At 40.2% G+C, this 14,967-nt stretch overlaps 1 protein-coding gene across 1 annotated transcript in view; it reads left to right on the top strand.

The window, feature by feature from the left end:
• LOC121375773 (gamma-aminobutyric acid receptor subunit beta-like) overlaps nt 1-14,967 on the top strand; it is a 93,941-nt gene that overhangs the window by 20,469 nt on the left and 58,505 nt on the right. Inside the window, exon 3 of the mRNA XM_041503400.1 lies at nt 12,843-12,910. Coding sequence (XP_041359334.1) covers nt 12,843-12,910 — 68 coding nt within the window. The remainder of the gene's footprint in view (nt 1-12,842; nt 12,911-14,967) is intronic.

The following is a 14,967-nucleotide window of genomic DNA, read 5'->3' as shown; positions in this document are numbered from 1 at the left end:
CTTGTGTTTTTTATTTAGTTTTTTAAATTTTAAAGTCCTAACTGCAATTTGTGCTTCAAACTGATGAAAATATTGTGTCAATTTGTGTGCTTGGGTGTCATTACAATTCATTCATTCACTCGTTCGTTCATTCATTCATTCATCCGTTGGTTCCTTCGTTCCTTCATCCATCCATCCATTCATTCATTCATTCATTCATTCATTCATTCATTCATTCATTCATCCATCCATCCATCCATCCATTCATCCATTCATTCATTCATTCATTCAATCATCCATCCATCCATCCTTCCATCCATTCATCCATCCATCCATCCATCCATCCACCCATTCATCCATTCTGTGTGAACTTGTTGCAGATTACTTGACACGGCAACGAACGCCTCTGACAATCTATTTATTCAACAGATACGTTTAATGAAACAATTATGTGCTTTACTCTTCCATAATTGCTTACACGTTGAAGAGCACTCTGGAAACGGAAGTCAACCTATTTATTTCCAGCACCAGGACTAACGGAATTTGTACATTTTCGCGTGAAAGCACGCGTTTCGAATCCGTGTTAAACACTGTACTCTCTTCACATTGATTTTCATACAACCACAACCTTTGCACTTTGCTTCATTTCATCGTGGTCCAACAGTTTGACCCTTTCTGACCTTCTTTTTCCTGTAAGTGGACGGGAGAAAACTATCATTATTGCTTTGAACTATTTTTGAACTCGAAATGTTTTTAGGGAGGACAGCTAGGAGATGGTTTGGAATTAAAGAAGTTTTTATGAGTGAAGGAAGTAAATAGCTGATATGTTGACACGACAAAGTAAGAGTGATGGAGGGTATACTATGGTAAACGCAAAACGCTATTCGTGTATGTGTTCAAACTGGTTTTCACTTACTGACTGTGATAGACCAGTGGAAATGGTCTAACTGTGTATATAAAAGTCCAGTAAGCACTATAGATATTCAGATTTAAAAAAACAAAAAAACACCCAAAACACATTTGCTCTTGGGGCAGGATCTAGATTAGTGGAAAGAGGGCTCGCTTGATATACTTGAGACGTATGGAAGAGCCCCCCCCCCCCCCCCGTAGGCCTATTCTCTTATTGTCTGTTCCCCTTCCCAACCAGTGCAATACTACTACTAAATCAAAGTCCGTGGTATGGGCTGTCCTGTCTGTGGGAAAGTGTATGTGTAATATCCTTTGAAAATATCATTAATGAAAGAAAGGAAGCAGTTTTCTGTTAAGAAGTTTGAAGTTTGTATTGTTTAACGACACCACTAGAGCACATTGATTAATTAATCATCAGCTATTGGATTTCAAAGGTTTCTGTTAAGACTACATGTCAGAATTAGCAGCTGTTTGACATACAATAGCCGATGATTAATAAATCAATATTCTCTAGAATTGTTATTAAAGGGACATTCCTGAGTCTGCTGCATTGTAAGATGTTTCCGACTAATACAATATTTCTACGATTAAATTACATATTAAATATATTTTCGTGTTTAGAATATCAGTGTCTGTTTATTCAATGTGTTTCTTGTCGTCTTAATATTTGTAAGAAGCCTAAACTGGAGTTTGTTTTCAAATAATTTCGTACGTACGAAAAAAACTATACTTTAGGAAATTAGATGATATTTAACCCTAGTACAATTATTAAACACGTTTAATATACAGCCACTAATATTTTATGCAGAAAAATATATTTTATGTAATTACAATCGTTAAAAAGTCTCTGTTAGTCGATAACATCTTAAAAAGAGCACTCAGGAATATCCCTTTAAACACACTTTAACTTTTTAATTTTGTTTGAAGCATATTTGATGACCATTAGTCTTACGTATGCTAAAAAAACCCACCCCAAATCTATTGATCTGCACTCTGCGGACCCCATGATTTTTGAGGAGGGGAAACAAACGTAACGCTAGCACAGAAGATAATCTGGTGTCGGTACAGACGAAGACATCGCGTCTCCTCGACCGGGCGCCAGTCTATTGATCACCCGCAGATCCTACGCTGCTAAGTGATGCGGCAAAACGGAATTACAGGAAATCGGTCCAGCAGACTGCAGATGGACAAATTACCTCTGGAGCGCTCACTGTGTGGATTTCGTGTCCTTTGGGACCGAGCTAGCAAATATAGCAGTCGAGACATATATCATTTTATGACAAGCATTATGATCAGCACGAACACGACCATACAGATTTCGCATGATTAGTTCCCCGTGTCCGGTTGCGCACCATTTCGTGACATTTCGTGCTAACACTAACACCGACAAACCATATGTCGCGACATTACAAAACGCTGCTATGAATATTTACTAAAATAATCCAACACTGAAATGGAAACAAAATGACCTGTCTATCAAAGTGAATGCCAAACATTAGAAATAGATATGCAATATCGTAAACATAGACCCACAAAAAGGTAGAAATCGTAGGCTATGACATCACTATATGGTATGCCTTGTAGTGACGCCATAACATTAAAAATAGATATGCAATATCGTAAAAATAGACCCACAAAACGGTACGAATCATAGGCTATGACATCACTACATGGTGTGCCTTGTAGTGACGCCATAACTTACGACAGTCTTATTATATCGTAGCGCTAAGATAGCTTCGAAAATCGTTGAATTATGTTGGAAATAATTGTCAGATTTTACATTATTTGAAGGTAGGTATTAAATAAAATACCAAACTCGTTTTCGCTAGATAACATTTTTACGAAACTCGTGAACTTCCCATAGCAGGGTTTCTAAAATGTTCATAAAAATCCACTAGCCATGGGATCAGTGATTTTAAAAATTTACTAGCCATGATTAAAAATTCTCTAGCCCTACTTTAATAAATACAATTTTACTAATAGAAGTAAGCAGATACAGGTATGTTACCCAAAGAGGGATATAGACATTAAAACATCTTAGATTTGGTTAGGTAGGTGGAGCAGGATAGTCATATTTACAAAGTAGACTTAATTGCAGCATTTGACAACTTTTTTTCCCCACTAGCCGTCGGGCATCATGATAGTAGTTATTTACTAGCCCAACATTGAATATCACTAACCATGGGAGTGGTGCTACTATAATCTAGAAGCTCTGCTCGTTCAGTTAGATACTAAGACGAGAAGTTCACTCATTTTGTAAACATGATATCTAGCAAACATGAGTGTAGTATTATATACGTACCTATAGGTACATGTAGTATACGTGTGGTAGTATATGCATACATTATGTGCATGTACAGAGAAACGCCCCTTAACCAGTTTTCCGAGGGGCTTCTCTGTATTAGCATATACGTGTACTGGTAATAACTGAGATTGCCAGAGACTGGACGTGGGATGGACGTGCCTGAATCTCTTTTGGATATAGGCACGTAAATAAAGTAACAGTAATGCTGAGATAGCTGTCAGTGATTTGTGCAGATTGTTGATTATTGTCCAATTACTGACCCCGGTCCCACGCTTGTTTTCTAGACAAGATCGAATTATTGAACAATGCCCATCGGACTAAGAAAACCTAGCATGTTGAGTCTGGCCAGGTTATTATACAGAACTGACCACTGGCCAGTCAGAAGAACATTCTTAATCATAGGTTTTTGTTATGGAAAGGAAGGGAAGGGAAATGGTGTTGTTTGATGCAGTCTAGACAAGCGAACTTTTTGAGCAGTGTCTATTGACCTGGCACTATTTGATACCAACATGTTCACGTTGGTTAGTGTGCACTGACGTTACCATTATACACTTGTTTATTTTATTAATGAAGTGGATTGGATAAACAGGTCATTCGTCTCCATAACTGCCCCTGAAAAAAAAAAGAGTGGGTAGGAGCCATTAAGTTAGGCTATGTACATACTAATATGTATTAAAGTTTGTTTTCGTTCACAACATCACTGGAGCACGTTGATTAACTAATCATCGGCAATTGAATGTCAAACATTTGGAAAACTGCATGTAAAAGATCATTTGCTGCTAATGGGAAGATTTACTGATAGATAGATAATCCTCAATGGGTTTTTTCCATTAGCAGCAAGGGATATTTTATATGTACTTTCTCACGAACAGGACATGACACATCACGTCCTTTGATATGCCAGTTGTGGAGCATTGGTTGGGACAGGACAAAATATCTGCGAATACAGGGCATCACTACGAAATGGCATGTTTTAAACTGTTTAAGGAATGAAATTATACGTTGTTTAAAGAAGGAAATGTTTTCTTTAACGACGGGCGTCGGACATATGGTTAATGACCACACACATATATTGAGGGAGAAAACCCGCTGTCGCCACTTCATGGCCTACTCTTTTTCGATTAGCAGCAAGGGATATTTTATATGCACCATCCCACAGACAGGGTAGCACATACCTCGGCCTTTGATATACCAGTCGTGGTGCACTGGCTGGAACGAGAAATAGCCCAATGAGCCCGCCGACGTGGGTCGATACCAGACCGACCGCGCATCAAGCGAGCGCTGTACTACGTCCCGCTCCACGTTGTTTAATGAACGACATATAACAGTTGCGATAAAATTGTAGATGATAAGAGAACCCGTCCACATTGTATCAAATACCCTGTTAGGATTGTAAGACAGGCCAATATGTTTGGTAATGGGAAGGGGGGGGGGGGGGGGGGGGGGGGGGGGGGGGGGGTGCGACATGACGCACTCTGCGCAATTTCTCCAAATGCATTTTATGCGAACCAGAACAGATGCGCACTTCGATAACTAGAATCAATGATTTTAACATTGATCAGTATTCTTGCTTAAAGTGTTTTTTAACGTGCCCATATCCAATGACGGTTGAGGCACGTCCATCATCCCAAGCCAAATCTCTGACACGACGAATGGTTAGGCTTGGGACCCATCAGCATGAAAGATATATCAAAGATAATACTGTAGACAATCGGTGACCAAATATTGATGGCATCGTGAAATAACTTGATTATTACACATCTCTTCTGTACTACCAACCATCACATAGGATACCCGTCGCTTCTAAAGCCATGCACTGGCTTAGCCAGGTGTTTATTTGGTGGAGGAAACTCAAACAACCCCCACCCAAATAGGTCCTGGGGCCATTATCTTTGGTATTGGTGGTGGTGAGGGGGGTGGGGGGATGCGACATGACCCACTCTGCGCAATTGCTCCAAATCACGTCCATTCCAAGCCAAATCTCTGACACGACCATTGTTTAGGCTTGTGACGCATCAGTATGAAACAAATGAGAACCCAGATTCGCTTCTCCTTTTGGCCAAACTGCATGTGACGCTGTTTTAGATTAACAATTGCAGATGCATTTCCGATAATTACTAAGAAACTGATTTTCTGAAGCACAATTCACCTTTAATTTTTTTTTATCAGTATCACCATCAATTGGATTCAAAATATTGACGAACATCTGTTCAACATTTTTTGTGTGGTTATCTATGTCTAATGTAAGGCTGCTAAACCCATGTGAATATTGCCCATAAACATGAGCCTCCTTTTAGCCATACGATAATAATGACGTGAAACTGGAAGAAGATGAAATGATACGCACTGTATGGAAGCCGCACATCTTGGAAGCGTGGCTCCAGGGCACAGACCCGACCAGTGTGTTTTTTCAGCAACAATCAAGAGCCAACGTTTACATCACTGCTCGGTTCCAATCAGCTGATTACATCTGTGTTCCTATTGTGAAGTCGCTAACAACGTTATCGATCGGTTTGAGCTCGTGAGGAAAACAAATCACATTTCGTCCCTTGAAAACGAACAAACTAACTCCAGCTTTATGTGCCGTCCGTTTGCCTTTTCAAACTGATCGCTTATCGATTGGTCGGGACTGTAAAAAAAACCCTCCGGTGGTGTCGGTTAAGACAATCGATTTAATTCACCAAGAACAGATAATAAAAATAAAGTTTTAATTCCATTCAAAAATTAAATTTACAAGTGAATACATTTGACACGGTGATACGGTGTATAGTGTATAGACTCTTAGTAGGACATAAATACTAAAACACTTCTTACAAATGATGTAAAGAACACGTATTATTACTATAGAAGTATAAAACAGTCACTTGATACAACAGTATAAAACTGTTATTAAGCAGTGGAAAACATTTACTTTACAGTAGTACAATTTTTTTTTACTCAGAACGAAACACATATACTACATAACAGAAGTATAAACACTGCAATCACTATATATATATATATATATATATATATATATATATATATATATATATTTACAGTCGAACCTCGTTAATCCAGACTCCGATTATCAGGAAACCACCACTTTCCGGACAGATGAGCGACAAAACGAAACGGCTACTTTGCAAATTTATTAATTAGTCAGGATATTCAGCTTCCGGATCCGGACAGTCATAATCCAAAACAAAGTGTCAAGAATAAAGGAAGTTCGCTTCATTTAACTGGTTACTGCTAAAACAACCAATCTTTAAATATCTTCTCAGTCACTGACCAAAATATAGCTTTTGCGGACGGAAGTACGTCTACTCTAGTTATGATCAGCAATGCTATATTGACATACCTTTGCTGATCATTTTGTTTTGGTGTGAGTGCGAATAATTTTTACATGCTTGTCACGGGGATTCTATAATACCCGTAACTGAATAAAACACGGTTATCAAAATATCTCTCCTAACTGTATATCTATTAGATCTCTCTGTAACGGGCGGTTAAACCCTAGTATGGCTCGTCTAGGTATGATCAGAGATACGATCTTATATAAAGTATATATTATTATAGCACGTTTAGTTCACTAGAAAGCACAACAAAAACACAATACACTTTGGAATCTGTATTAACCTACGCTGACAAATGTACTGCCGCAGTAGTTAATTAATAACAACAATAATAACAACCCAGAACTGATCACTTAATTAGTTAATCTCTAGGTGTCTAGTTTACACAATATGCTAATCACTTCACCGTGACACAACACCCACACGTGTGATAATTGAGAAACGCTAACACACACCCGTGCGATAATGGAGAAACGCTTCCAGGGAAACTTAATTAATAAAGGAATTACAACACTATTCCTAACTGGTTAATTTTTAATTAACCCTAACTACTCATTCAATAACCTTGTAATACAGAATTAATACTGGTACTTATCACAATAAAGACAATAACCTACAGTTTACCTAGGTCCTCTAGGATGACTGGCTAAGCTTTATTATATATATATATATATATATATATATATATATATATATATCAGAAAGGTGAGCCTACAGAATACTGCGTCAGATGACCGGCAGCACCGTCTAAATAATATTGGTATAATACAGTATTAAAATATTTAAAGTCACATCAATCACATCAAGGTTATACACAGAGCAGAAATAATATATTTACCAAAGTCCGGACGGACAACGTTCCCCCGGGATACCTTCCTATGGTTCTCCTCGATATCTCTAAACCCTAGCTATTTATTCAAAACTCTCAGAGACAGCGAATATCGCCTGGGGGTACAACGCGGTACCTCACCCATCATCTGATATTCCACCTCTTCCAGAGTCGGTATATTTTTCTTTGATCGTCAGACTGGCTGTCGCCACCGTCGCCAAATCACGGTTGTAAAAACCGCACTCGCAGAGGTATTACGTAACTACACGCCACATAGCCTCCGCATCTGGCTGGGTGTGTATTTGGCGACCGTCGCGCAAAGGTATTACGTAACAAATTGCCCATCTGGCTAAGTGCATTTGGAACTGCACACGGCGTCTAAAACAATTAATATCGCCACAGGCGAAAAGAAATTAAGAGCATGTACCGTCACACACCCCCACCTCAAAAGGGATATTTCCTCTACTCTAGGAATAGGGAAATATACTACATTAAAACAAAAGGGTGCGTTAACCGACGCATCCGGGCATTTATAACACATGTAATAATAAGGTGACTACCAGTAATCACACTGAGTCTCTGAGTCCCTGGTATACAAATAAAATATATAAAAACAAAACAGAAATCAAGAATGTCAACACATTATCATAACGTTCAACTTCGGGACAGGGCATCAGCGATTACATTGGATGTGCCCTTGATATGTTCAGTGGTAATTGGGTATTCTTGCAGAAGAAGACTCCATCTCAAAACTCTCTGGTTGGTGGCTTTCATTCTGTGAATGAAGGTAAGCGGATTATGATCAGTAAAGACCACCACTTGATGCACTGCCGATTTCACGTAGATCTGAAAATGCTTCAGAGCTTGTACCATGGCCAAAGCTTCCTTCTCTATAGTGGAATAGTTCATCTGGTGTTTGTCAAACTTTTTGGAGAAGAAACTTACAGGATGGTCCAGTCCATTTTCGTTTTCCTGGAACAGCACAGATCCAGCTCCCACGTCACTGGCATCCACAGCTAGCTTGAACGGCATTCGGTAGTCTGGTGCTGCCATCACGGGAGACGAGGAGAGCATCTGCTTGAGGCGGTTAAATGACTTCTCGCATTCATCTGACCACTGGAACTTCGTTTCCTTCTTTAGCAGCGATGTGATGGGGGCCGCTACCGTCGCAAATTTAGCACAGAAACGACGATAATAACCGGCCATACCAAGGAACCGGCGAACTTCACGACGGTTAGTCGGTGCAGGATACTGGCTGATGCTTAGTGTCTTGGCCTGTCCTTAGCTTCCTCCGTTAACGGAATGGCATAAAAAACCCTGCTCTAGGATTAACTCTTGTCTATTACAAGGTAAGTCCCCCTATCAAACACAACTGGTTCATTTCCCCTCTGCGGGAGATCAACAGGTTCCACCACATTTAATTCCTCAGTTGACTTATCTACCATTTTACTGATAACCTCATCCACTCCAATTTCATAGCTCACACACGTATCAGACAAATCACAAATATCCTCTGGGTCTCGTGCTAACCTACTGGCCATAGCCCTAGTCATTACACACGCAGGATATCTAGTCTCATCAACCTCATACTCTTCTATGGGTAAATGGCTGTCTTCAATTAACAATTGGTCACATTGCGGCTGACAACATTGACTAGTCAAATCATTACCCAACAAAACTCCTATGTTTTCAAAAGGCAAGTCCTTCACAACACCCATAATGACTGGTCCCGTCACAAACTTCGAACACAAGAAAACCTTATGTAACCTGACAACCATATTTTCTCCAGTAACCGAGGTTAAAGCCAAACTACGTCCTGTATCTGAATTCTCAATACCAGCTAAAAACTCTTGCGTGATCAGTCTCTGACTACACCGGGTATCTCTATAGATTGATATTGCCGTAGGACTCAATTCTTGTTTCACATCACAAACCATACCAGTGGACACATACGGGTTTACTTTCTCTGCCATGGGACTAACAATTAACTCTCTCGCTAACGGAGCTGACCTCACTAAACCGACCACGTGCGCATTATCGCGTTTCCTTTTAAAACAGTCCCCGACAAGATGGTTATCCTTTTTACAGTAACTGCAATATGGACGAAAAGTTCGTGCATTGGCTGATAATGCAGGCTTATCCTTACTTTACCCACCAGGTGCATTCCTTGCCTGACTAGCTGACCAACTAGATGACTCTCCCCGATAGTTACTTTCCCGGGAAAAACCTGACTGAAATTTCTTCTTATCACCCTGTTGTATAGAGCTACCCTGTACTGCCTGAGCCTTGTGTATTAAAACGTAGTCATCTGCCACTATGCCTGACTCCTCTATCTTTTTGACATCACGATCCTCTAAATGAATACGTAAGCTAACTGGTAATCCATTTTTAATGTCCTGTAAGATCAACAACTCCCGTAACTCGGTATATGACTTTACCTGATGAGACACCACCCATTTATCAAACATCCCTGCCTTCTTAGCCACAAACTCACTATAAGACTGACCCTGCGTTTTTCTCAACTCGCTATACCGTAAACGATAATCCTCAGGTCGTAATTCATACGCCCTCAACACTGCAGCCTTAACTAGGTCGTACTGACTTGCTCGCTCATCACTCATTGAATTATAAGCTACACTAGTCTTCCCCTTAAACTTAGACACGGCTAACAATGTCCACTTAGACTGCGGCCAATTTAGCTGCTTAGCGGCCCGTTCAAAAAGTTGGAAGAACATACCTACCTCCTGGTCATCAAATACAGGCACTGATCTATAAGCCTTCGATATGTTAAAACCATTTCCTGCCTCACGTCTAACTTGTTCAGTATTCAACATTAACTCAGGTTCCAATTTTAATTTTGCTAACTGGAATTCTCTATCCCTATCTCTCTTCTTCTCTCTCTCTCTCTCTCTCTCTCTCTCTCTCTCTCTCTCTCTCTCTCTCTCTCTCTCTCTCTCTCTCTCTCTCTCTCTCTCTCTGTCTCTCTCTCTCTCTCTCTCTCTCTCTCTCTCTCTCTCTCTCTCTCTCTCTCTCTCTCTCTCTCTCTCTCTCTCTCTCTCTCTCTCTCTCTCTCTCTCTCTCTCTCTCTCTCTTCTCTATCCCTCTATCTATCTTCTCTATCTCTACCTCTCTCTTCTCTATCTCTATCTTCTTTTTTTGTCTCTCTCTCTCTATCCCTCTCTCTCTATCTCTCTCTCTATCTAATGCACGTTCCTCTCTTTCGTACTCAAGCTTTTTAAAAGCTAATTGTTGTTCCACACTTAACTCATTTATCTCTATCTCTGGAACAATCTCACTGTCTTCCATAACAGACCTATCACCAAAAACTTCCTGGATAATAATTGTCTTTATATCACCTAAGGTTTTAGCTGATGTTAAATCAATTTCCCGCTCACTTGCGATTTCAACTAATTCGGCCTTACGTGCTCGCTTAATCTCCACTACACTGAGCGTAGGCCTATCCAGCAAATTCTTATCCATGTTTAGATATGACGCACTTATTATTAATTAATTTTCTAGTGAACAACGTTGCTACTTCTAGTTAATTTGTAAAATTAATTTATAAAGCCCCCATTTACAAACAATACTTTTTTAAATATGCATGTCCCGTTTCAGATCCGGGACGATCGCCCCAATTTTCTACTCCTGTCACGGGGATTCTATAATACCCGTAACTGAATAAAACACGGTTATCAAAATATCTCTCCTAACTGTATATCTATTAGATCTCTCTGTAACGGGCGGTTAAACCCTAGTATGGCTCGTCTAGGTATGATCAGAGATACGATCTTATATAAAGTATATATTATTATAGCACGTTTAGTTCACTAGAAAACACAACAAAAACACAATACACTTTGGAATCTGTATTAACCTACGCTGACAAATGTATTGCCGCAGTAGTTAATTAATAACAACAATAATAACAACCCAGAACTGATCACTTAATTAGTTAATCTCTAGGTGTCTAGTTTACACAATATGCTAATCACTTCACCGTGACACAACACCCACACGTGTGATAATTGAGAAACGCTAACACACACACGTGCGATAATGGAGAAACGCTTCCAGGGGAACTTAATTAATAAAGGAATTACAACACTATTTCTAACGGGTTAATTTTTAATTAACCCTAACTACTCATTCATTAACCTTGTAATACAGAATTAATACTGGTACTTATCACAATAAAGACAATAACCTACAGTTTACCTAGGTCCTCTAGGATGACTGGCTAAGCTTTATATATATATCTATCAGAACGGTGAGCCTACAGAATACTGCGTCAGATGACCGGCAGCACCGTCTAAATAATATTGGTATAATACAGTATTAAAATATTTAAAGTCACATCAATCACATCAAGGTTATACACAGAGCAGAAATAATATATTTACCAAAGTCCGGACGGACAACGTTCCCCCGGGATACCTTCCTATGGTTCTCCTCGATATCTCTAAACCCTAGCTATTTATTCAAAACTCTCAGAGACAGCGAATATCGCCTGGGGGTACAACGCGTTATCTCACCTATCATCTGATATTCCACCTCTCCCAGAGTCGGTATATTTTTCTCTGATCGTCAGACTGGCTGTCGCCATCGTCGCCATATCACGGTTGTAAAAACCGCACTCGCGGAGGTATGACGTAACTAATCGCCTCATGGCCTCCGCACCTGCTGGGTGTGTATTTGGCGACCGTCGCGCAAAGGTATTACGTAACAAATTGCCCACCTGGATAATTGCATTTGGAACTGCACACGGCCTCTAAAACAATTAATATCGCCACAGGCGAAAAGAAATTAAGAGCATGTACCGTCACAATGCTCACATACCACTAGAGTTTCGAGCATGTCCGTCCCTGGGCCTGTCTCTGGATAGCCAGGGGCTTGTCCCGGGACAGAAAAAAAATTAAGCGGACAATTTTGAAATTTACATCCAAAAATTAAATGGTGGGCCTTTAAAATTTTGATGCGCATATCTAATATAATTTGTTTTGGTGTGTAGTCGTGGCAAGGTTATAGGCAACAAGATATTCAACACACGTGGACCTACTACTCTGTAGAACGGTAAAATTGTGAAAAGAAACGGATCATTTTATTTATTTATTTTGTTTAGAATTGCAGGATATATATACAATAGCCAATTACTGCCTTAAGATATCTTCTTCATCTTTACCTCGGTGGAACCTAGCATCATTTTCTATTCTAACCTTCGCAGTATAAAACCGATATTTTAAGACAATAACCAGTTATTCTCAATATATGTGATATGCACATTACTTTAGCAGTATAAATCACTTATTGCTACAGCAGTATAAAACTTATTGCATTAGCATAAAATAACTAGGCCCTATACTACAGCACTATAAAACATCGGAAGTAGAGAGAGACAGAGAGGCTGTGTTATGTCTGAATTGTTGAATACGTAGAGATATTTACTAAACGTGATGTTACAATTCAACAATTCACTTTTATATTACAGAATCAGCTCTGAAGATTGGCATCGAGGTGATTGTAGCAAGCTTTGACAGTATTTCAGAAGTCAACATGGTGAGTCTACAAACTATATAGTATTTCCTTCAATAAAGCATATAGAACCACATCGTATACCCTATGTACACACTACTCTTTGCACACTGCCCAAACTCTTCTATATAAAGACTACTGTACAGTATGGTGGCAGCGAGCTTTACTGTTACAATTTGAGCCTAAGACAATAGACCCCATCATGTTCGACAGTTAATACATCATCTGCATAACTACCGAACGTGGTTGACGTTGATGCTTTGAGGGTAACTTTAGCTCAGCATTCAGCTGAAGTAACAGAAAGTTGTAGAATCGATCTCCGTCGTCACGAACGCATTGGATTCTTCCTCGTTTCAATTCGTTCCACATTAGTGGTATATCAAAGGCCATGGCAGGTGCTCTCCTGTCTGAATAAAAGCGCAGTTATGAGAGTCCATGATGATACTATTCGGTAGGAGTAACCCATGTGATGGTAGCGGCTCCCCCCCCCCCCTCTCTCTTCTCTCTCTCTCTCTCTCTCTCTCTCTCTCTCTCTCTCTCTCTCCCTCTCTCTCTCTCTCTCTCCTTTCCCTCCCTCCCTCCCCCCCTTCTCTCTCCCCCCTCCTCCCTTCTCTCCCTCCTCCTAGCTTCAACCTCCCCTCTCTCTCCCCCTCTCTCTCTCTCCCTCCCTCTCTCCCTCTCCCTCTCTCTCTCCCTCCCTCTCTCTCTCTCTCTGTCTCTCTCTCCCTCCACCCCTCTCTCTCTCTCCCTCCCTCCCTCCTCTCTCTCCCCCTCTCTCTCTCCCACTCTCTCCCTCTCTCTCTCTCTCTCTCTCTCTCTCTCTCTCTCTCTCTCTCTCTCTCTCTCTCTCTCTCTCTCTCTCTCTCTCTCTCTCTCTCTCTCTCTCTCTAGGCACACTGCTACACAACTCGTGAGATACCACATAGCTGGTGTGTTTGACTGGATTCTTCTTCTTGTGTTTTGTAGATTTTTGTTTATTTTGTTTATTTTATTATTATTATTATTATTTTAAAGGCAAGGGGCCCAATTCACACAGCTATTTTAGGTTCTCTTAGACAACATCACATCGTCTTTGCAAGTCTTTTTGCATTGCATTGCGAGATCGAGAAAGTTATGAGAGTTTCGTGATTTAGGCCCAAGGTTCTCGTTAAACAAACATTCCCACTGTGTCCTTATTTCGATTTGCCACTTCAACACTTGTGTCTGATACTAGATGCATATTATCGCAGTTGCCTCATCTTTGGGTCAGTCTGAAAGTTGTACACGGCGTACTCAAGGCAAATAGTTAAAGCTTGTTTCCATAAAATCGGTAACGGACGCAGATCGACGTTGATCGACGATAGATAAAAAGTTAAAGTTTGTTTTTGTTAACAACACCACTAGAGCACATTAATTCATTAATCATCGGCTATTGGATGTCAAACATTTGATAATTTTGACATACAGTCTTAGAGAGGAAACCCGCTACATTTGTTCCATTAGTAGCAACGGATCTTTTATATGCACCATCCCTCAGACAGGATAATACATGTCACGGTCTTTGATATACCGGTCGTGGTGCACAGGCTGGAACGAGAAATAGCCCAATAGGCCCACCGACGGGGATCGATCCCAAACCGACCGCGCATGAAGCAAGCGCTTTACCACTGGGCTACGTCCTGTTCAAAGTTGCACAGGTTTTAACATCACTGGTCCGTCGCAGGAGCGGAAATTAGCTCAGTCGGTTGAGTGCTCGCTTGAGGTGCTTGCGTCGCAGGATCGAACCACCTCGGTGGATCCATTCAACTGATTGGGTTTTTCTTCGATCCAACCAGTTCACCACATCTGGTCAAAGGCCGTGGTATATGTTTTCCTGTCGGTGGGAAAGTGTTTATAAAAGATCCCTTGCTGCATAAATACAGTGGGTTTTCTCTGTTGACTACGTGTCAGAATTACCAAATATTTGACACCCATTAGCCGATTATTAATTAATCAATATGCTTTAGTGGTGTCGGTAAACAAAAACAAACTTCCAATAGCGGATGATTAATTAATCAATGTGCTCTAGTGGTGTTGTTAAACAAAACAAATCTTTAACTTTT

This window comes from Gigantopelta aegis, chromosome 6 (assembly GCF_016097555.1).
Source record: "Gigantopelta aegis isolate Gae_Host chromosome 6, Gae_host_genome, whole genome shotgun sequence".
In the NCBI taxonomy this organism is placed as follows: domain Eukaryota; kingdom Metazoa; phylum Mollusca; class Gastropoda; order Neomphalida; family Peltospiridae; genus Gigantopelta; species Gigantopelta aegis.
The sequence above is the reverse complement of the archived record's forward strand: the minus strand, read 5'-3'. Positions and strand labels throughout refer to the sequence as shown.